Source organism: Panthera pardus, unplaced genomic scaffold, assembly GCF_024362965.1.
Source record: "Panthera pardus isolate Hobbes unplaced genomic scaffold, ASM2436296v1 HiC_scaffold_10, whole genome shotgun sequence".
In the NCBI taxonomy this organism is placed as follows: domain Eukaryota; kingdom Metazoa; phylum Chordata; class Mammalia; order Carnivora; family Felidae; genus Panthera; species Panthera pardus.
In genome coordinates this window covers 3326953-3350054 of record NW_026526655.1, presented here as the reverse complement: position 1 = coordinate 3350054, position 23102 = coordinate 3326953, and the positions used below count along the sequence as shown (strand labels likewise).

Genomic DNA, 23102 nt, shown 5'->3' with positions numbered 1-23102 from the left:
CTGGGAGACCCAGGGCGTGCGGGCCGTTTGTTAGGAGGCCTGGGATCAGGCCCGTGCTGCTCTGTGTGCGTAGCATCTCCCCTGCTGTACGCGACACCGTGGCGACGGAGGGCCGTCGTGTCTGCGGTAAAATAAACCATGAACGCGGAACTTCGAAGGGTTCAGCCTTTTAGAATTATTCTAAGGCCACTGTGGCGATGAGTGGAGGCTTCTGACCATCTCCGTCATCGGAGGGCGCCTCACTTTAAAACCTAGCATCTCAGGGGGCCTGGGGGGCTCAGTGGAGCATGCGACCCTTCATCTCGGGGTTGAGTTAGAGCCCCATGCTGGTTGTAGAGATTACTAAACAAATAGAATCTTTAGACAAATGAAACAGGGTCAGTAAAGCTCCGTCTGTGGGGTTCCCAGCCAGGGCAGGGGGCCCCTGGGGGCCAGGAGCCTGGATCTCATCCCGTGCCTGGCTGGATCAGCTCTCCCCTGCCCTGCCCCCGACCCTGCAGGGGCCTCGGGAGCAGAGGGGGAGCCTGGCTGGGGGAGCGACAGGGGTTTCCAGCAACAGAACCAGGGCCACCTTCCAGCAGCAGTGAGCAGGGTTTGGGTTTGGGGGCTCCTTCATTACCTTCCTTCCTCTCTCCCTCTGCCTGCCTCCCCCCTTTCTTCCTTCCTTTAAAACGTTTGCTATTTATTCTGAAAGCTGTCAAACAGAGAAGGGATGACAGAAAGCAGAGGTCCTTCTCACACTTGAGCAAGTGCCTGCGCGCCCCCCCCCCCCCACCCCGGTCCCCCACCAGGGACATGCTGATTCTCCCCCAGGAGCGTCTGGGTGGGGTGATTCTGCATCTTTAACTGTTCCCAGGTGTGCTGAGGGGTGGGGGGCACGCTGTGACAGCTAGGTCCCACCAGCCAGCCCCAGCACTTGTCAGCCCACAGCCATTTAGACCCCGCCCACTCCCCCCCCCCTCCCCAGCTCATCTCGTTATTAGAAGGCAAGGCCTAGGGAGAGCTTATCATTTCTTCTTAAACGCTTTAGTATGTTTATGTTTCGCAACAAAGACATAGTGGGGTGCAAGAGGAGGCTTGGGGCCCAGAGCTCCGCCTTTTCTGGAGCCCTCCCCCCCGCCTCCCCGGGGGGGCGGGAGCTGAGGGCTTGGTACCCTTTTCCTGTTGCCTCCTGTAGGAAGGGAAGAGGGCAGGCCAGGACCCAGGAGGAAGGGCCTGCTGCTGCCCTAGCAGGTCCCAGAAGGAGCTTGGTCCCAGGCCAATCGGGGGGGGGAGGGGGGGCATCCGAGGAGCTCCCCGGGAGCTGAGGGTGATCGAACAGACCCCTCGCCCCTCGCTGGGCAGTGTGTGAACTCCCGTTTTCCAAGCTTGCTGTTTTGAAGCCCTGTGCTGTTTCTTTTTTTTTTAACGTTTATTTACTTTTTTTTTTTTTTTTTAATTTTTTTTTTTTTTCAACGTTTTTTTTTTTATTTATTTTTGGGACAGAGAGAGACAGAGCATGAACGGGGGAGGGGCAGAGAGAGAGGGAGACACAGAATCGGAAACAGGCTCCAGGCTCTGAGCCATCAGCCCAGAGCCTGACGCGGGGCTCGAACTCACGGACCGCGAGATCGTGACCTGGCTGAAGTCGGACGCTTAACCGACTGCGCCACCCAGGCGCCCCTAACGTTTATTTACTTTTGAGACAGAGAGAGACAGAGCATGAATGGGGGAGGGTCAGAGAGAGAGGGAGACACAGAATCGGAAGCAGGCTCCAGGCTCTGAGCTGTCAGCACAGAGCCCTACGCGGGGCTTGAACTCTCGGACCGTGAGATCATGACCTGAGCCAAAGTCAGACGCTTAACCGACTGAGCCACCCAGGTGCCCCACCCTGTGCTGTTTCTACCTCTCCACCTTGCCACTCCTTCCCCCGGCACCATACCCCCCCCCCCCCCCCCCCCCCCCCCGGGGCCTGGCTTTCTCCTCCGGAGACTGGGGACCCACCCTGCTGAAGGCCCTGCTCTGGCTGTGTCTGAAGGTGTTACCAGGTTGGGTGGCCCTGGCTGGCGATCACCAGTAGCCGCGGTCCCCACAAGTGGAGAGCAGAAGTGAAAGTAAGCGTTTGGAAACTCATGCAGTCAGACGTGGCCGTGAGTTTGTATTTCACAAAAGCGTGGGTGGTGATGGGTTTGTCCTGAACCACAGAAGCATTGGCCTGAGGCCCACGGAGCCCTAGACCTGTTGCCTGGAGGGGGGCAGGTGGGAGGCAGCACTGAGCCTCACAGGAGAGGTTGGAGGGGAATGAATTCTCGCTTCCTTATCGTTGTGGCGGACCATAGCTGTTTTGTGTTTTGTGTTCATTTAATGACTTCATCATATCACATATTTTCTCTGGAGACTTTGCGCTGATCGTTTGAGTGATCATGGTCTCTTGGGCTGTGGGTCAGGCTCTTGCGTGTTCTTGGAAATGTCAGCGTTTTTAGGATGAATCATGTTGTCAAAACCCTACGATTTTTCGTTCAGGCATCTCAGGCCAGGGTCAGGGTTGTGATGTTGATTGCAGTTCTGTGCTCACAAAGTTGGCTGTGCCGAGGTTTTGGACTACTTTAAATGTTGGCCCGTATGTCTGTGGGTTTTTAATTAGCCGATTCCCAGAAGCAAGCATGGCTGTGACCACTTCCTGTGCCATGGACGTCTTGCTTCCCACGTACGAGTCCCACGAGGATCCTGGGAGATGGAGCCGTGCCCACGGCGGCCGTTGCCAGGACGTGAGATTGTACCGAATTACGTATTTACCTCCTTTCTAAATTCTAAACCGAGGTAGACTGAAGGGCGCCTGGGTGGCTCAGTTGGTTGAGTATCCGACTTCTGATTTTGGCTCAGGTCGTGAGCTCATGGTCGTGAGATCAAACCCGGCATCGGGCTCTGCACTGAGTGTGGAGGCTGCTTGGAATTCTCTCTCTCCCTCTCTCTGCCCCTTCCCTGCTTGCTCTCTCTTTCTCTCAAAATAAATAAAAAGTTTAAAAAAAAAATACTATTTTTAAAATGTAGATTGACTACAGTCGCTGTGTCTTTGAGGTTGGCCGGGGAGGCGTCCTCAAGAGGAATTTACTGCATAACTTGGTTCATTCAAATGCGTCCCTGTCATTCCAAGCCCAGGTCCCTCAAGTTGGGGGCTGGTGGCTTTCAGCCCCATTATCCTCACGGCTGGGACGGACTTCCTGGGCTGGACACGAGGGCCCCCACGGGTGGGTGGGCCATGACAGGAGCCTTTTCCTGGGTGGGGGAGGGCCCCAGGACTAGCCGCTGTGGTCTGATGGGATATTGTACCGGAGGCCTGTCCATCCGGCAGGGTGGCCACTCCAGGCATCGGGTCTGTCCACGTAGATGGGCTCTTCAGGGATCTTCGGCCCGGTCCCAAGCAGAGCTGGACCGAAGGTGGGCGGGATGGGGGTGCGCGACCCCTCGGGTCAGAGACACAAGCACCGTGAGAGTAGGAGTCATCTGAGACCCCACCTCCCCGTCCTCGTTATCTGTCGCCTCGTAGCAAATACTCACACACCTGAAATAGCACACGTGTCTCATCTCAGTGTCTCGGGTCAGAAGCCGTAAGCGGAGGACTCTTGATTGCAGCTCAGGTCCTGATCTCACAGTTCGTGAGCTCAAGCCCCACGTCGGCTCCGCACTGACCGTGTGTGGAGCCTGCTTCTGATTCTCTCTCTCCCTCTCCCTGGCCCTCCCGCGCCCACACTCGCTATCTCTAAAATAAATCAACCTAAAAAAAAAAAAAAAAAAAAAGAAGTCTGGGCACAGCTTACTGGGTCCCGCGCTCAGGGCCTCACAGGCTGCAGTCATTTCTGGAGCCTGAGGTCCTCTCGAGCTCACGTGGCTGTGGGCAGAATCTAGCTCCTTGGTGTTGCAAAACCAAGCTTCCCGTTTTCCTACTGGTTGTCAGCCAGCTGGGGGTCCCTCTCGGCTCTTAGAGCTCACCTGCAGGTCCTTGTCATGTGACCCCTCCCGGGCCCTGTCACACATGCCAGCTTGAGAGTCCGTCTGACTTCCAGTCCCTCTTTTAAACTTTTTTTTTTTTACCATTTTATTTATTTTTGAAAGAGAGAGAGAGAGCATGAGCGGGGAAGGGGCAGAGAGAGAGGGAGACACAGAATGTGAAGCAGGCTCCAGGCTCCGAGCTGTCAGCACAGAGCCCGACGCGGGGCTCGAACTCACAGACCGCGAGATCATGACCTGAGCCGAAGTCGGACACCCAACCTACTGAGCCCCCCAGGCACCCCACCCCAGTCCCTCTTTTAAAGGTCTCATCTGATTAGGCAAGGCCCACCCAGGATAATCTATCTTTTGATTAACTCTTGAGTCAGCTGATAAGGAACCTTAATTACTCTTGCATTTCTCTTTGCCATGTGATGTAACCCGGTCACAGGACGGGCGTCTGTCACTCTTGCAGTGTGGCTCACTCTCAAGGGGAGAGGATTATGTGGGAGTCTCAGGGACCCCCGAGGATTGGGCCTGCCGTACTCCTCTCGGCCTGTGTGCCCCTGCAGCCCTCTTCCCTCTGTTCCCTTTCTTGCTTCTCACATTCCCACTCTGCCCCTCCCCTTCTCCCTCCCCCATGACCTCCCTTCTCTTTTCCCCCATCCCTTCCCCTGTTCCTCCCACCCGAGCTGAGGCCATAGCTGTCTGGTCTGTGCCGGCTTAGACAGGGAGCCAGCAGGCAGGGAGCCCACGCCTCCCCCCAGGAAGACAGGGAGGCAGGCTGCACTCAGTGTGAACCTCGCCCTCTTGCTGGCCCGGCCCTGGGCTACAGCATCACAGCATGGCCGGATATCTGTCAAGTGAACCCCCCACCCCTCCCCTTGAGCTTTGCCGGATCTTTTTATAGACCCCGAGCACCCCTTCACACGGTGTAATGTGATTTACAGAATTGAAAATGGCCCCGAGGTATCAAAGTTCTGAGGCTGCTGTGATTTTTGATGCCCCTGACTTGAGGGACCTGGGCTGGGACTGATAAAGGAACCATGCGAATGAACCAAGTTAGAATAGATTCCTTATGAGGACACACACCGGCCGACCTCCGACAGATCAGCAGTGGTCAGTTTTCAACTTAGACGAGCACTTGGACAGAAGATGCATTTGTAATTCAGAATAAGTGTGGCGGGGGTGGGGGGGGGACACCGCCCCCGACGTGAGTCTGGTCCTTTGAGAGAAGCTGGACAATGACCCTTGGGTCCCCTCCTGCTTGCTGGCCCCACACCACACCAGAAGTACTTGGCCATGTGTCCTGGCCCTGCTTTAAGGTCTGAAACTGTATCTACAGAACTGTTGGTGGAAGAATTACAAGTGTATCCCCCCCAAATTAAGTGGAAAGAAGGTGGGTTGTGTTTGGCCCCAAAAAGCCTGCATGCTGCACCTGCACCAGTTACCTGCCTAGCCGTCCACTGTATCAGCTGCCGTGGTGCATAAACGTGACATTTGTAAACTTGGGAAGCGGTGTTCAAGTGGCAGGTTCCATGGCGGTGGGCAGCCCATCAGCCAGAAACACTCTGCCGCCATCTTGGTTCTCTTGATAAAAAAGATGGGCTTCCCAGCACTGCAGGCAGCCACGGGGAGCTGAGGCCAGCAGGGTGTCCCGAGAGCTGACCAGACGGGACTTCTGGAAAGCAGCAGTCCCGAGTCCCAGCCCCTGGAGACCGGTCTGGCAGCCTCTCCAGGCCTCCACTTCCTGCTCTGTAAAGGGAGGGGTTGAGCCGGTGGCCTGTGGCCATGCCCAGCTCTAATGTTTGCTTCCTGCAATGGTGTGTCAGAGCTCCAGAGGAAGGCACACTGCCCAGCCCCGCCGCTTACGCGCTGTGCGACCTTGGTTAAGTTACCCTCTCTGTGCCAGTTTCCTCATCTGTAAACCGGGGATGGTAACAGTATCTACCTAACGGCACTGTTGCAAGGAGCATACGGCATGGCACGTAAAGCCCTTAGAACAGCATCCACTCGGCGTTTAGCAAGGGCTCCGTAAATGGTAGGCATCCTTGTTACTGTAACTGTTGCTGCTGTCCCTCCCGATGACCCTTAACTCTTGTCAGTTTGCAGTGTGTTCCTGTATGTTTATTAAGCCCTGAACAAAGTCTCTTGCAACATCCTCGTCGTTAACGGTGGGAAGGAGGCGAGGCGCTGGTCTGTCTTCTGATAAAACTCGTGTCTGTTTCAGGCGGAGGCGAGGCTGGCTGCGAAGCGTGCGGCCCGCGCGGAGGCCCGAGAGATCCGAATGAAGGAGCTGGAGCGACAGCAGAAGGAGGTAACGCGGCTCGATTATTTATTTTAGGGAGGGTGTGCAAACACAGGCACCTGTCCCGTTGACAGTGGCCGCGATTGGAATGCACTGTGCCTGTGACTTTGTTCAAGGTCAGGCCGGGGAGCGCGCATAGCACGGATACCAGACGTGCCTGTCCCAGGCCTCGATGTGCTGGATCCCGAGACGGCCCCCCCGCACGGCCACTTTGCCTGCAGACGTCTCCCAGCCCAGGCTTCCGGCCGAAAGGGGCCGAGAGTCGCTGGCTGTGAACTTCGAGGTCCAGCCGTCGAGCTAGAATCTCGAGCCTCTGAATTAAAATGTGAAGGAACGGGTTATTGTTTTTTTAAACTAAGCAAACTGTTTGTTGAAAAATACTTCCCCTGTGGTTTTTACGCGTTTTAATCGGTTTCGTGATGACTGAGGCCCACAGGCGGGGGAAATAACCAGGGAAGTGGACGGTAACGTCCCACCCCGGGAGCGTGGACAGTAATCTGTTTACACACCTGTTAATGCTGTTTGCCACTTATTTTCATAACCTTGGGCTGGAGCCTGAGCCGTGTGGGCAGGATGAGGACTCTTGAACTCAGAGCAGAGAGCTTTCCCCTGAGCTTGAGGTCAACACGGAAGAAGCAACTCCCCGTCCACCTGACCTGTGTCCTCTACGGGTCACACCCTGCGGGGACATCCACACCGGGCACCGCTTGAGGGCTTTGAGTGTATCGTGTCGCGGGGAGGTGGCCGGGCGCTTTGCCCGGGGCTGATTGCACACAGCCAGCATGTCGAAGTTGAGCCAGTGTCTTAAAGCCTGTGAGATTTCAGATAAAAATCCTGGATTTCCAGTTTCTCCTAAAATCACCGCAGATTCCGCCACACAGCCTCGCGTCCCCTGTAGCGTGAGACCCGGCCACCAGCCCCGGGTGTCCTTTGTCATTTCCCTGCCTGCAGGGTGTGCAGCCCGCGCGGTAGAGCTACAGAAGCAGGGAAGGGGCACAGCCACGTTTGGATTTGGGAAGAAATCTCTTCCGTGGGGTTTGAAGGCGACTAGACCAGGCCAGAATGTTACTTAGGAGAATCCGACCACAGGCCGGACGTGCCCGCAGTGATGGGGACAGGCAGGAACGTGGATCTCCCCCCCCCCCCCCCCGGAAGGGCCACACCACACCAGCAGTTCCTGGGAGTGACCCAAGCAGACGAGGGTCAGTCACACTTCTGCGGTAGCTTAGCCCTTGTCCTGTGTTTACGCCTTGAATGAAGACGGAACAAATATTTGAAAGTAAATCACCACGTTCTCTCTCCTCGTTAGAAATAACAAACACAGTTGTGGGCCTGCCTCTAGAATTGACTTTGGTTTTTTGTCCTTTTTTTCTCTTAATTTATGCAGAGCACGGGTTTGGCCCCTTCTCAGTGCCTTCCCCCAAGAATCACATGTGTCATTTTCAAACTGGATATAGGCGCTCTTGAATTTTCATGTTAATTATCCGGCCTCGGCCGTTCAGCTGATGGCTGACGTGAAGCCCCCTCCCCTCCCGTTGTGTCAGGGGCGAGCTTCGGCTCGGACCGGGATGGGGACCCGACTGATCCCCGCCTGTGAACCCCAGGGTACCGGTCACACCAGGAGTGACTATGGGAAGCCATTCAAAGAAGCATTTTCGGGAACATCTCTGGAGAGAAGCGTTTGAACGAGAGGCAGAGATGAAGTATAGGTGTTGCTGGTAGACTTTGTCACACACCTGAGACAGTGTCACCTGTGCTGTAGGACCCACCCAGACGCCAGGCACCTTCTGTGCACTCAGACGCCGGGATCAGTTGTAACCAGAGGCCGCCTAATGGAAACGTTCTCTTAGCCTGCACTGGTTTTTAAAAATTAGGTATTTTTCCTTTTTCAAATGCTTTTCTCTTAAAATTTGTTTTTAACGTTTATTCATTTTTGAGAGACAGAGCAAGCAGGGGAGGGGCAGACACAGAGAGGAGACACAGAATCCGAGGCAGGCTCCAGGCTCTGAGCCGTCAGCACAGAGCCCGACACGGGGCTCGAACTCGCAGACCACGAGATCGTGACCTGAGCCGAAGTCGGATGCTCAACCGACTGAGCCCCCCCAGGCGCCCCCTCCAATGCTTTTTTCAAATTGCTGGGTATCAGTTGCTCTTTAGAATGTTTCTGTTCGTTCAGTGGATATTTGCAAGCCCATTGTGTGCAGGACGCTGTTGCCCCCGACCTGGCTTCAGAAAGGAATGGGGCAGTGGGGGCAGTAAGGTGTTAGTGCCAAGGGCCACCAGCATGGCCAGGAGCTGCGCCAGCGCCTGGGGCGACGGCTGCCTCGCTGCCCGGGGCCAACGGCCCTGACCTCTCGCCCTGTCGCCTTCTCGGGGCTCATTTGGTTTTAATCAGCTCCCCTGGTTCTCCTGCGGCCCCTAGTCATTGTATTAAGGTCATAAAAGACCTGTAAGAACAACTTCCCTTTCACCTCCGCCCGGTTTGGCCACAGTTGGTGGCATCTTGGTGCTGTCGGTGTTTCGGGTGGCCCGTGGCTGCCTCTGAGCCCCACTGCTGGAGCGGACGCAGCAGGCTGGGGAAGGAGACGGCCGTGACGCCTGGGTTTCCAGGAGGGCGTCAGTGATCATTTTGTCACTGCCCTCGAGGGTAGAAGATTAGCGTTCGCTAAGAATAAGATGGGAGATTTCTACAGAGCCAAGGCGAGAAGGAATCATGCAGTGTGTACCTTCCCATCTGCCTTCCAGATTCCACGTGTAGATAAAGTGTGTCCTCTCCCGAATTGATTTAAATACAAGCCGGCTAACATATGTGGCCTGTCAGCCACAAAGTCCTCTGGCAGAAGTTCTTGATTTAGGAAATGAAAATTAAAAAGAGTTGAGGCCCGAAAGCCGCTCTCTGAGCGGCCTCCTTAGAAGCCTCCCTCAGGCTGGGGGTGGCCCTCGCAGCAGCCGTGCGAGGCCAAGGCCCCCACGGTGCACAAGGACACGGGAGCCCGGTCCTGGCCACAGGGCGTTGGAAGCCGGGCCTGTGCGCGGGCACTGCCCAGCTCCTGTGCGGCTTGGGCCGTCCTCAGCGTTCAGTGCCCACTGAGGAGCTCGGCTTTGCAAAGGAAGCCTGGTTAAAACCAGGGATCTGATCACAAAGGCCACAGTCGGCCTCCTGGGTCTTACGCACGGGTATCGTTCCATTAGTACCCGCGTTGGAGTTTTGAAATTTTCCATTTTAACAAGATGTGACAGCTTTGTAATGATTCAGGTCCAATGGAACGTCTCACCGGGAAGCAGGTGGTCATTTGGGTCCTGTCGGTATTCACACAGTCGCACAGCAGAGGCACATTCAGGCCTGGGAGCGGGTTCCCCCGAGTGTGAGTTTGAGTTGTGAGAAGACCAGCGGGAAAGCTTGGCTTTACTTGTGAGAAAGTGCCTCAGGTGGACACGAGCTTCTTAATTTCCCTTCCCAGCGTGACCTCAGCCTCCTCCCCGTGCGACCTCACCCTCCTCCCCGTGTGGCCTCACCCTCCTCCCCGTGTGGCCTCACCCACCTCCCCGTGTGACCTCACCCTCCTCCCTGTGTGACCTTACCCTCCTCCCTATATGGTCTCACAGACATCACTTGCCTGTGCTCACCCTCCTATCTATGTGTTCTTACCCTCCTCCCCATGTGATCTCACCCACCTCCCCTGTGACCTCACCCTCCTCCCCATGGGGCCTCACTCTCCTCCCCGTGTGATCTCACCTTCCTCCCTATATGGTCTCACAGATATCACTTGCCTGTGCTCACTCTCCTTTCTGTGTGTTCTTACCCTCCTCCCCATGTGACCTCACCCTCCTCCCCGTGTGATCTCACCCTCCTCCCTGTATGACCTCACCCTCCTCCCTATATGATGTCACACACATCATTTGCCTGTGCTCACCCTCCTATGTGTTCTTACCCTCCTCCCCTTGTGACCTCACCCTCCTCCCCATGGGACCTCACTCTCCTCCCTGTGTGATCTCACCCTCCTCCCTATATGGTCTCACAGACATCACTTGTCTGTGCTCACTCTCCTTTCTGTGTGTTCTTACCCTCCTCCCCGTGTGATCTCACCCTCCTCCCCGTGTGATCTCACCCTCCTCCCTGTATGACCTTACCCTCCTCCCTATATGGTCTCACAGACATCACTTGCCTGTGCTCACCCTCCTTTCTCTGTGTTCTTACCCTCCTCCCCGTGTGACCTCACCCTCCTTCCTGTGTGATCTCAGCCTCCTCCCCGTGTGACTTCACCCTCCTCCATGTGTGGCCTCACCCTCCTCCCCGTGTGATCTCACAGACATCACTCACCTGTGCTCCCCCTCCTCCCTATGTGATCTCACAGACACAGTGATTGAGTGAAGGCACCTCAACAATTCCTTTTCTGCTGAACTCAGACTCTTATTTGGGATCAGTCACAGGCCTGATGACCAGCTCCCACGATGTGAATTACCCGTGTGTCAGGGAGGAAACGAGAAGCTAACCCTGGTCCACGCAGCCGGGGGGGGGGGGGGGGACACTGAATGAAGGAGGGGCACGTGGGGGTGGGCAGAACACAGAGACAGCCAGGTCAAGGAAGGGGTGAAGCGTGGAGGGAGCTCCCCTGGTCTGTCCTGAGGTTTATACTGATCTGGTTGGCTCAGCAGCAGCACTGACCCATCCAAATGACAATTATGCGGGCAGAAGCGTAAGGTATTTGAACTAGGAGAGCACTGGTGTTTAAAGTTTGCTTTCTCAAAAAGGGTAGTTGAAAGGTTTAAACTGAAATAGATGTGTACTTTCTTGCTAGTCAAAGAGAACTGGGGTAGGGCAGAAGGGACGAGCAGGGACATCCTGGGAGCCCCTGGTCCGGGGCAGTGCACACACACCTGGGTAGTGTCACAGTGTGTGAGGGGATCTCCCCGAGTTTTATGTACAGGTGAGGAAAATGGACAGTTTCCCCCACAGCCATGGTGGTTGAGCTAAGATTCATGTGTAGATCTGACCGCTGCAAAGTCATGGTCCTCCGCGTGTGCTCCCTACCTCAAGATCAGCTAGATGGTTAACGATAAAAACAAAAACAAAGGGCGGTGTCCGTGGGATGAAAGTTGTCCGTGAGCTGGCTGGCACCACAGCAAAGGGGGAAGAGAAGACGTACGCAATCTGGTCATTTCACAAGTAGAGGCAAACCTTGGAAGTCATTTTCTCGTCGGTGTGGACTTAGAAGCCCGGTATAATAAACGGAGTAGGCAACTTTGTTCGAGTTTTACAGACAACACAGAAGCAGTAGCTGTTCTGGATTTGAGCCAGATCCTGGGGCGGGGGACGGGACACGTGCGTGTGCATGCGTGAGCGTTTGCGTGCACCTCTGGAGGGAAAGACGAGGCAAGCTAGCCGAGTCTGGGGATTTCGGAAGGTATACGGACAGCAGTTCCCTAGCCCGCCCTTTGCGTATCACATCTCTGGGCCGGACTATTCTTAGAACGCGCTAACACAATTTGAGGTTATACAATCTGATAGCCCGGGGTACTGGCATTTTAAGTTGTTGGTTAAGTGGAAATGAATATGCTTTGGAAGGCCAGCGTTCAACTAGGAAGGTTGATATTTTGGTGTAAGAAATTGAGAAGCATGATCCCCGAGCCATGTATCTCTACACAGGTGTTTCTGAGCTGGGCCAGAAAGGGTTTCCTTGAGAGGGAGCGCAGATCCACTGAAGGTGGACAGAGCCTGTGAGTCCCTGGAGGAGGAGGAGGAGGAGGAGGAGGAGGAGGAAAAGGAGAAGGAGAAGTGACCATCCCTGGGGGCCAGGAGAGCGGGAAGCTGGTGCCAGAGGTTGGGAGTTCCGGAGGCAGGCTGTGTTTGGAGCCACACGGGGGCCTCGGAGCTAGCTGGGATTTACCGGGACCACCCCACCGAGGCCAGCCCAGCCCCCCCTCCCCACCCTACCCCCCCCCCCCCCCCGCCCCATAGCAGAGCCCCTACACCCACCCATCACAGTTCTTTGCCCTGCAGATGGTGAGAGACTGTGGCCCCTGTTCACTGTGCCGGGGGCTGTTTAGAAGGATGCTGAGGTCCTTTCTAATGGATTCATCAGGGGAGAATAAGATGTGGAGAGTCTTTGGGAACTCCTAGGGAACCTTCTATTTCACACAAGGACCCCCGCTAAGAGAAGACAGATGGTGAGACGTGACCCCCCCTGGTGTGATGTTCTCTTGCCAGCGACTTTCATGGAGAGTGCTGTGCTCCACGTGGTCATAACGTTGAGTATGTTCATCCGTGCCCCCCCACGAACGCCTAGAAGCGCCTTGAATGAAGCCTGACTTGGCCGATGTTTTGTTCTGTGAACGAATGAGTGAGCAAATGAGTGAATGAAGCAGATTATGTCCGCCTCACCTAGTGATTGGGACACCCCGAGGAGAAACACCTGCAGCAAATGAATATGTCCATGCGTCATAACAGGCTTTTTAAAATGTGTGTTTCAGTTCTCTTCTAGTGATCGCTCGGTTGAGGGCTAACTTTCCTGGCATTCTGTTTCTGTCTGCATGAATCAGGACAGGAAAGCGTCTTTCTTCGTGTCCGTGAATTCGACCGGTTGACTTTATAATCCGGTTTCTGTGCTTTCTAGTTCAACTTTCATCGCTGTGCAAAGAAATTTCGAATCGAAGACGAAATGCTCTTCCCCACTGATGGTGACGGGTTCTGCAGACTCGCTCGCGCATGGGAATGATAACCGGATCCGCGTAGGGGTCCGTGTGTGCGCCCGGGTCTCCCCATTGTACCTAAAACAGAATGTAAATGAGTCAGGAAATTAAGAATTCTTTCAATGAGACTTCAAACATTTTTCAATTCGTATTTTACCAGTATTCAGCGTTTCCCCCACCCCCCCACCCCAGTATGACTTTTATTCACGTTTCCAGGTACTTACAGAACCTTTCTTTCTGATGTTTTTCCTTTTGTAATTGGATTTCCTATTTCTTTTCCCGTTTCTTTTGCCCTTCTCTGTAGATCTATCAGGTTCAAAAGGTAGGCTCTTTCTTCTTTGTTTTCTCAATTGCATGTGCTAGTTTTTTCCTTGCCAAGGGCCTGGTCACCTTTCAGAAATAATGCCCTTCGTTGAAATAGAAGTTGTTACTGCTGCTTTTTTTACTGCTTTGTTGATGAATTGGTTTGATCAAAATGCCAAAGTTGCTACTTACACCCCCTTAAAAAGCCACCATTAGACACACGTCTGTTCACAGAAGGCTTTCCTCGTCTCTGCTTTTCTCAAATTAGAAAATTACTTATTTGAAAAAAAAAAATTCCAAGGCAAAGTAAAATCACATTTCAGGATGTGGGAAACCTTTGAAATCAGCTGTTTAAGGAGAGATTATCCTTCCATATAATTTTATTAGAAAAAAATTTAAATATCAATGCAGATTTCCGTACACTAAAAGAGTATTAAATATTGATTTAAAAATCGGAGCCAAAAAGAAAATGATACAACAGTAAAATCCAAGAGCTTAAAATATACCTGCCGTCCACCCCTAACATTCAGGATAGTAACGTGCCTCTCTGTTCCCTAGCCCTTCATAGAACCAGCTGAAGGTTAGAGATAAATACACTAGCAGGCCAGGCGCAGAGAGTACAGTAGGAAGCAACCAGGTAAGGGGCTCCTGATTCAGCGATGATGATGGAGTGAGTGGGAATTCAGAGTGTATATATACTGGAGCCTTTCCTGTAAATGTACCTAGTTTGTTACTTACGACAACCATAATAGCTGCTTTTCATAAATGTATTTAGTCTATAGATGAAGAACGGTATCTTTTAGAGCAGCTAAGAAAATCAAAATAAGATGACTGTTTCAGAGGTTAGAACAAGCCCTTTTAAACACAGTCCATTTAAAAAGTCCTCCCATGGGGTCCTTTGCTATGATATCAGACTGCCTTTGTGTCCTGCTCCCCACCCCCACTCTGCATAACTATTACCTGGTGGAAAGAAAGCAGGTGAGTGATTGCAATGGATGTTGAAGCTAGATCCAAACACACCTACAGAGTCTCCGTAGGAATTTAACACCTAAAAGGCAAGGGGGAACCCTCACTGTAACAAATTGCCCAGAACAGAGGAACCCACCTGCTAATTTCCACTCTGGTTCATTCCTTTCTAGTTCTAGATCACTTTTATCTTCTCAGCAACACCAGGGACAGGGTGTTAGAACTTTGTCAGAATGTTAATTTGTACACAAAGTAAAACTAGAAAGGAGTTCAGGAAGTCCCCGCTCCAAAAGCGGATGTACATTTTTGTAATAAAGACGTGCCCGGGGAGGGAAAGCTTTCCTTATTACCATTTGAGAAGAGGAAAAGGAGGCAGTAAACATCTCTCAGCCCATCTGGCTGTTGTGTGCGACAGTTTCTCTTCTCCTGAATCAAAGCTATTTCTGAAAGTCAAGCCCCTTTTGTAAGTGTGGCTGTTGCTTCCTGCGCATGACTCACTGGCTAATCATAGTAGTTTACATTTGAAACATTGTACGCTTTCTGCACGCTGCTGTGCTGGCCTGCTCACTAACATCACCAACTGCTAGCTGGGGGCGCCTAGCTCTTTCTGGGGGTGTTCTCCCTCCCTGAAGTGACATGGAAATGTAGCCACAGTCATAGAGCTACTTATAAGGCCACCGTGATCATCGCAACAGACAGCAGTAGATGGTGTGCTATCGCTGATACAGGCACAGAACGGGCAGAAGAAAATAGGGAGACTGATAATACAAGCTTCTTTTGGAATTTAGACAATTTTTGTGAACCGATGTAGGCTCCCCCCCCTTTTTTAAAAAAATACATTTTTTCCATCTTGTAATTAAGCCAGGAGATGACGAGGTTAGGTGGCATCTCATTTCACGTGTGAGAAACACGGAATTTGGCAGTGAGAGTGGAGCGAGCGTGAACGCACGATAGCCTGACGCTGTTGCTCGGCTGGGAAACTGAGCTCGAAACATCAAAGTGAGGAAAGTGACTAACAGGAAGAGACCCGGCTCGTGTAGGTTTGATATTGCAGTTCTGCCCCCGGGCGGAATGCTCGAGCCTGCTTCAGCTCTCCCTCCAGCGGCTTCCTCTTCCAGACCGCCGCCGTCTTGAGGAGAAAGGGCCAAGACCGTCGCAGAGCCTTCTATTGGAAGTCTGGCCACCCCTCAAGATCCACTGAAACTAAGCCAAACTTAGCAGCGTGTTTCGGCGATTGGAAAACAATTTCAAAACCCGTCTTCTACTTTCAGCATTGGATTTTTTTTTTCCTTTTTCTGATTATAAGGTTTTCACATACGAAGAAGAAAACCACGTGTTGTGTGGTATGGGGGTTTGGTCAGGTATTGCTCGCTTTTCCTGTTGGAATGGAGGGAAAAGTGAGGAGAAAGGCAGAACCCCATTATCTGAGACTGTACGTGGGCTCCCACCTATCTTTGGAATTACTATATTTAGTAATGGTAACAGCCATTCTGAGTCCGCTCTCCTAATTTTAACTTGACCCGCTGTGGCTGAGACAAGCAAGCTAAACCCTGCAGACATTGGCTAAAGAAAATGCCGAACATATAAGCTGCTCATGTAAATTTTTTTTTTTTTTTTTCTGCACCAAGCCCTCTCAGCTAAGTCATCTTTCCATCGGTGACGTGCTATAAAGACATCCAAAGAACGTAAATTCTCCTGGGCCTAAATTTAGCGTGGACACCAGATAGCTGGAGGCCTAGGGGTCAGCACACATTCTCTCCCCCCTCCCCCACACCGAGGAAGCTTTTCTCATTCTGCCGTAGCAACAGCATGAGTTCTTTCGCTCTGCAGGCTCCAACAGCCTTCCCCGAGGGCTGCTGGGCTGAGTTTCAGTTCCCGGTCCAGAGTGCCTCGCCCTGGCCCTGTTGGCTTGCCTGGGAGGGGTGGGGCGAGGAGGGCGAGGGGTCTCAGCACAGGCTCACGCACTGTGCAGAACGCTCGGGAGCGCTCCCCCTGCGGAGCCGCGACCTTGGTCTCTGCTGCTTTGCCCCAGCATGTTACCCTCAGCGTGTGGCTTGGGCAGCGGTTTGGAAATGCATGTCAGAGCAGTTTCTTGTGTGGTTACCGTTTCACTTCTCGCCTAATTTTCTTTCCCTTCTGTCCATAGAAATATTATGGGCTGGACACAAAATGGGGTGACATCGAACAGTGGATGGTAGGCCTTGAATACAATTTTAAGAACTTTAAGTGGCTTATAATTTTATTCTTTTAAAAAAAATTTTTAAATTGTTTTTGACAGAGAGAGAGAGAGATCAAACATGAGTGGGGGAGGGGCAGAGAGAGAGGGAGACACAGAATCCGAAACAGGCTCCAGGCTGTGTGAGCTGTCCACACAGAGCCTGATGCAGGCCTCGAACCCGCAAACCGTGAGCTCATGACCTGAGCCAAAGTTGGACGCTCAACCGACTGAGCCACCCAGGCGCCCCGGTTTATAATTTTATTCTTATTCACTTTGATTATAGCAATAGATTCCTGCCCTGCCATAATTGAATCCTGAGAGATTTTCTCCCCGGGACTTCTGGTCTGGCCTGATTGTTTACGTCCCTGTGAAGCTGGGTCAGAAATGGTCCTGGCCGGGCATTTTTGTCTGGTCTGTTCAGTAGCTAGCTGTGGCTTGTGGGGGTCTCCGGGGCCACTGCCTCCCGTCGCCTTGGGCAGACGACTCTCCTCCAGGCACACTCAGAAGGAGATGATGCCTCAGGCATGACGCTCTAGAAGGGGGAGCATTCCCCTTGCCCCAGGAGAACGTGGACCCACTCCTTCTCTCATTAATTCATCCACCTCAATTCCCGCCCCTGCCTCTTGTCCTTGACACCTTACTGAATGGCTTCATGGACATCATCACATACTTTTAGCAATTAAGAGCCTGGCCAGTGGAAATGCCACAGTCATTGTCCCTTATGGATAAATAATGCAAAGAAATGTAAAATTATCTCCTCTCTTAGACACCTGTATAGAACGTGAAAGAGAAGAGTTCTTGAAAGATAAAGAGTATATATGTCCTCTACCGAAAAAATTATTCACTTCAACCTTCATTATGTGTAAACCATCATTTTAGGCTTCTGTGGCATAGGCAGATGTATTTTTGTCAAATCTTAAGACCCAGTTAAAAGCTGTATCATTGCTTTGTATACCATCGAGAAAGAAAAAAGTGCTGCTAATTATAATGTGGGCAACCTTGATTATAAGATATGCCCCCAACTGCAGAGATGTGCAAACATGTGGAAAACTGTGCCTATCTCAGAGTGCACAAAATACAGTAGATGGGGTGACACCCTTATTGGATCTTTTCCAGAAATGATTTATCCTCTGATTCCCAAAGGAAAGAGAATAAGGTTCTGAATGTAGGGGGGAAAGTAGACTAGTTTAAATGGACCACATAGTAGAGGTTAGGGACAAACTAAGGCCCAACCTCTCTCCCAACACATGCTTTTAAAGCCAAAATGAAAGATGCAGATAACTTGTGTGCTTACGTACCCCCGCCCAAAGAGAACATCCTTCCCCAGTGGTTTAATTGAAGCCTTTGATGACAGCAAAGAAAATATTTATGTGACATTTATATCAGAAATACTGGATTGTGTCACCAGCGGACTAAGGCTTCTGCTCTGTCTGTACCTGACCTTTAATGCTGTTTCTTCCCTTGCTTCGGTAGGAAGACAGTGAGCGTTATTCACGTAGATCCAGAAGAAACACATCGGTTAGTACTGTGTTCATTTTGATTGAAGTCTAATTTGTAGTTGTAGTGGCTGAAATACATAAATTGCATGCGTGTGTGTATTTTAGTGATGCTTATAAAAGAAATTAATGCTGATACTATTACCTAAACAAAGGTTTTTAGCCTGTTGACCTAACTTGGTGAAGGGAGCATTGGAAACTTCTGAATATTAATATGTTCATGACAGTTTTAATGCTCTTTCTGCTATCGAATACCCATGAATAATTTTGAGAGTGATACGCACTGAGGCTACGTGTTTATAGGTTACCAGCAAAGAAATGACATTAACGTAAAGCAGTATCATCCAGAAACAGCCCTCTGTAAACAGAGGCGCACAGACGGGGCCGTTTGGAGAAGACATAGGCTCAGGTGTACTGAGATTTCCAGAGTCACCTACCTTGGGGCCCTGCTATGGTGTCGTGGGCCACGTCCCCTCTGAAAGCTGGACGTCGGCTTCTTTTATGCGTGTTATATTATGCTTCATGGCTGTTTTCATCCTTTCTTTCACTAGGCTTCCGACGAAGACGAGCGCATGTCAGTGGGTAGTCGTGGAAGTCTGAGGGTCAGTAACCAGGATGACTGGGTTTGCACGGTACAGTCTGTGTTGACGTCCTTTGCCGCCTGTGTCCCTGCAGTCAGATTTCGCGTCCATTACCCCGCAGTCTTGTTACCAGTATCTGGGAAGCCGCCTTTGAAATCTCATCACTGGTGGCATGTTTCCTTGTGGTGCGGAAAGCGTATTGGTAAACGCGGGCACTTTTGTCGTGTGTTTCTCCCGCGTGGGCAAATCATAACGTTTTTATATCCCTCCGCATCACAACACTGCCACGCCCCGATTAAGTCTTCTCTGTGCGGCGCTGGTGCCCTGAAGGGATCCTGCTTGCCTACACACTCCCCGCCAAATGTGCATCTCAGCTCAAGCACCTGTTAACTCAGTGCTGTTCTTGGGTAGCTCCTTGAAAACTGCAGCAGGCGACCTGGTGGGAAATCAGAGCAGGTCAGATCCCTGAGACCCGGGTCTGCTCGCCCAAGTCCTTCCTCCGGTCAGCGGCGATGGAACGTCTTCGTCACTGACAGCTTGATGGCTGGCAGAGACGAATACGTGGCTTTCCGTAAACATTCCCAAAACCTTCGTAATTAGACTGGAGAACATTGCGTGCTTTGGGAAGCGAAGTAGAGAAACTGCGTTTTGCTTAGTGCCTTAAGTCGGTAAGTGACTGCGAGCATGTCCGTGTTATCACCACAGGGTTGCTGTCGCTGTCGCTGCTGGTAAGAAGGAGGCCTCAATGCAGCCGCTCCATTTCACTTGGGGACGGTATGGAGTAGAAAGCTTGTTTCCACCTTAACAATTAAATTATAGTATCACTCCTAGACTCCTTTTTTTTGTTTTTTGACGTTTATTTATTTCCAGAGAGAGAGAGCTCGAGAAGGGGAGGGACAGAGAGAGAGGGAGAGAGACAGAATCCCAAGCCGGCTCCGTGCTGCCAGCATAGAGCCTGACGGGGCTCCAGCTGACAAACCCGTGAGACCTTGTTCCGAACTGAAATCAGGACTTGGATGGTCAAGGACTGAGCCCCCCGGGCGCCCCACCAGCCCTAGACTTCCTGTGTGGCCGCTGAGCATGCATTTCGTCGGCTGTTCACAGCAGTCAGCTATAAAGATAACACACTGTTGGGGTGTCAGGCCAGTCACTGTCACTGCCCTGGCAGGTGCCAAAAACAGATCCGCATTGATTTTGCCAGAAAGTAACAGTTCAGATGTGAGGTCTGTTCAAGAGCTTCCACACTCTGAAACTTTCCCCTCAGCCATACGGTCGTCACTTCCTCATAGACCTTCTCTCTGACAAGAGTCAGGCCAGAGGAAGTAACTTTTATGTAACCAAAACATCATAAATGCAAAACTCAGTTTGCAGAATCTGTGGAGGAGACACAGGAGTACGCAGGCCCAGGAGAAGGGCGGCCCTTGAAACCGAGAGAAGATACTGTTTCCAGGAGGAAGCGAGGGGTCCAGTAAGCGTGGGACCGAGGGCCTTAGCATCGTGGAGGACGTCGGTGACCTTGACAAGGAGACTTTTGGTGGAAACGGGGAGAGCAAAACCTGATTCATGCAGGCTCAAGAGAGAACAGCAGAGAAATCGGCCGCAGAATCCAAATCTATCACAGTATCGTTTTCAGATCTTTGATCCTCCACACTTGGTATTCAGGATTTGGGGTACACTTGCATTTTTCTGGGAAGAGAATTTGTCGCTTTCTTAACGTTCTCGGAAAGTCTCCTGACCCCAGGGAGTTTAAAACGATTGCAGTCTTAGTGAGTGTTAGGGTGTTTATAGCCTTCATTTCATTCTCAATGAGTTTAACCTACACGAGTTACGTTTCTTTGCTAGACAGCGTTCTTTGCCAAGATTTCAAGCATTTTTGCTTTAAGGTGTCACATTTTAGAGAAGAGGCCCACAACCTGGACGCTGAATAAGAGAGGGGGAGAAAGTGGAAAATCAACCGAGGATGGGATTTTCATGTTCAGCCAGGTGGTTTCCTACACCGCTCTTCCCCGTGATATGTCTGATCTCGTGAAATGACACTCTTTAAAAACCACAGACTTGAGCACTTGGATCCTGGAGATAAGAGGCAGACCTCGTAACTCTGACGGGTTCAGGACAAGCCCAGAGCAGCGAGGAGGTGACAGCATCCGTCCCCAGGTCCTCTGGGGCCTGGACGCTCTGACCGCCTTTGGTTGTTGGGCCAACTGTGCCGCTGGGAGAAAGCTCATCTCGCTCCCTGTCTGTACAGGGTCAGTTCATGCTGTGTTTATGTGTCTTAATATTCTGAAATCCTCCATTTGCAAAGTTCAGAGGTCAGGTCTCTTACTTCTTGACTTTCTCAAAATATAGGCCTTCTTCATCCATCACTGACAGCGACGTAAACCCCAAACAGGAAAACGTTATCTCCCTGGGGTCTGCATGGACCTTCTTCTCAGCAAACCTAGATTTTTGGACATCTTAAGACTTTCATTTCTCCTAGTTAAAAATTGAGAGTGATACAGGTGTTCCCCTTTTGTCTAATATAAATAGAGTAGGTCTTATATAAAGGAGGGGGTCAGACTGCTCAGTCCGAATTCGTGAATTACAGCAACCCTTGCCATGGAAGTTTGATTTAATGTTACTGCATTTTATGATGGCTTCATTCTGATGCTGTTCCTTTTGTAAATACACAAGATCCTGGAAGTCCTGAAAAAAAATGTAATTTTGTGAAGATTTCAAGATCGCCTGGCTTGTATTTTATGTTTTGTGATGTCTGAGTTAACTTATTCTCACTGATTTTTGACAACTCTGTTTTCTCTTGTTTTCCTCTCCATCCGCACGCCGACAGCCACAGCCTGACCTGGATTATGGGGGTCCTTACGCCTGGGTGAGACGGTCGGATAGATGCTGGGGCATGATCCTAATAGTACTTACTGTGTGATATGTAATAACCTACAGTATTTCCACTAATCTCGTGGCTGTGTTTGTCCACAAAGCCAAGTATGTCTTTGTCCAGAAAGACACACGTGCCGTCCCCCAGACTCCCTCGGGGGACGACGGGCCGGAGGGCAGATGTCCCCACCAGAGTGAGCGCTCTGCGTCCAGAGCCCCCTGGGTGTGTCACTGGTCCTCAGGGTCGGCCCGTGCGTGAACACACTCACTCACCACGCGGTCTGTGAGCACCAGCTGTGTGCTGACAGCTGTGGGCACCAGTCGGGGGGAGGGCACCTTGCTTTCAAGGAACTCAGATCAGATCAGGAATTCCCAAAGCCTCTGCGTTGCTTTTCAAAGATTAAGTTCAAAGTCACTTTATCTAATGAAAATTCCGTCGTTTTCTGATCTGTCCGTTGAAATGAAATGTGCGATCCCGCCCTTTTGCCAAAAGTGCTGTTCCAGTAACAAAACGAAGGCGTTCGATTTAAATTTGGAGTTTCCCTTCTTACGGCCGTGTGTCTACACCTCATGCTTTCTGAAAACCTGTAAATTTAAACGACAAGGTAAAAAGGAGAGAAGTTTCATCTCGCCAGAAATTAGCAATAAAGTGATTTCCGTACTGAAGGGATTGTAGCAATTTAGACACAGCTTCATTTTTAGGACTTTTTCTAGAGCATTTGGGGCTTCATTCATTCTACCGCATTTCAAAGTTACTTAGCAAATCTCTGTTTTTAAAATGTGTTTTTGCCTCTAAGACGATAATTTAATAGTGCCATAGAGTTGCGTAGCACTGGTGAGCCCCGAGCCTCCTGCTGGGCTGCTGGTTATGGATCGGAGCCGTCGAGGGACAGGGACGGATCCGCCACGGAGCGTGGGAAGCCCAGGGGCACGTGATTAGATTCGGGAAGTGCTTTCACACAGCGTCCCACAGCATTTCACAGTGACCCCAGTCCTCGCCAGTCCTCGTAGTTCTTCTATTCTCTGCCATTCAGCGCATCAGCAGCAGATTTCTAGATGCTTAGCCTTCTCATTCTAAAGCCAAAGCAAATTCTTTGTCAGGGCCAGTCCCTGGGGGAACGAGTGGCTACGTGTGTTAGCAAGAGACGGAAACACGTTTCCGATCTCATTTTTATTTTTCAGTTTTCATTCTGTTTTCAAACTCAGTCGAGTGCCTCAAAGACTGCACTTCAGGGTTTTGATTTTGCCTTCCTTCTTTTGCTTCCCATCTCCCATACCCTTGGGCGTGATCTGTCTGTCGACTCACTATAAAAGTAATCTAACACCATTAATCAGAAAAGACAGCCGTTGCCCTCCGCATGCTTGCACGTGAGGGGTGCTGCTTTGATAGCCCAGCACGGTGGCTGGTGGCATTGGGACTAATCACACGTTTCCCTTGGAATAATTGGCTGCGACGGGACGTTTATGCTTGGATCTTACACTCTTTTAGAAAACGCTGATTTGTGGATGTCTTCTGTGTTTTGTTCTCTCTGATAGCAGTGCTCGTGTGTGTTTGCTGTGTGTGAGATCCACCTGGGAAGCTTGTCACAACACACTTCCCCAGCCCCCAGCTCTAGGTGCTCTGACGGCCGCCTAGGTCAGGGTGCCGTGGTCCTAAGATGCACACCAGGTAACCGTGATGCAGGTGGTCAGCACGGTAAGGGTGT

General features: G+C 51.4%; 1 protein-coding gene across 49 annotated transcripts in view; it reads left to right on the top strand.

Annotated features, from left to right (window-relative positions):
- The window catches only part of LRRFIP1 (LRR binding FLII interacting protein 1), a 139689-nt gene that overhangs the window by 65875 nt on the left and 50712 nt on the right, over positions 1–23102 (top strand). For 13 of the 49 annotated variants that reach the window (XM_053903284.1, XM_053903295.1, XM_053903304.1 and 10 more), the window contains exon 2: positions 6197–6283. In XM_053903284.1, the coding sequence (XP_053759259.1) occupies positions 6197–6283 (87 nt within the window). Of the gene's footprint in view, positions 1–6196; positions 6284–13268; positions 13287–16379; positions 16428–17924; positions 17970–18498; positions 18580–21352; positions 21392–23102 lie in introns of all 49 variants that reach the window. The other 36 variants (XM_053903246.1, XM_053903252.1, XM_053903245.1 and 33 more) reach the window with 10 other exon arrangements.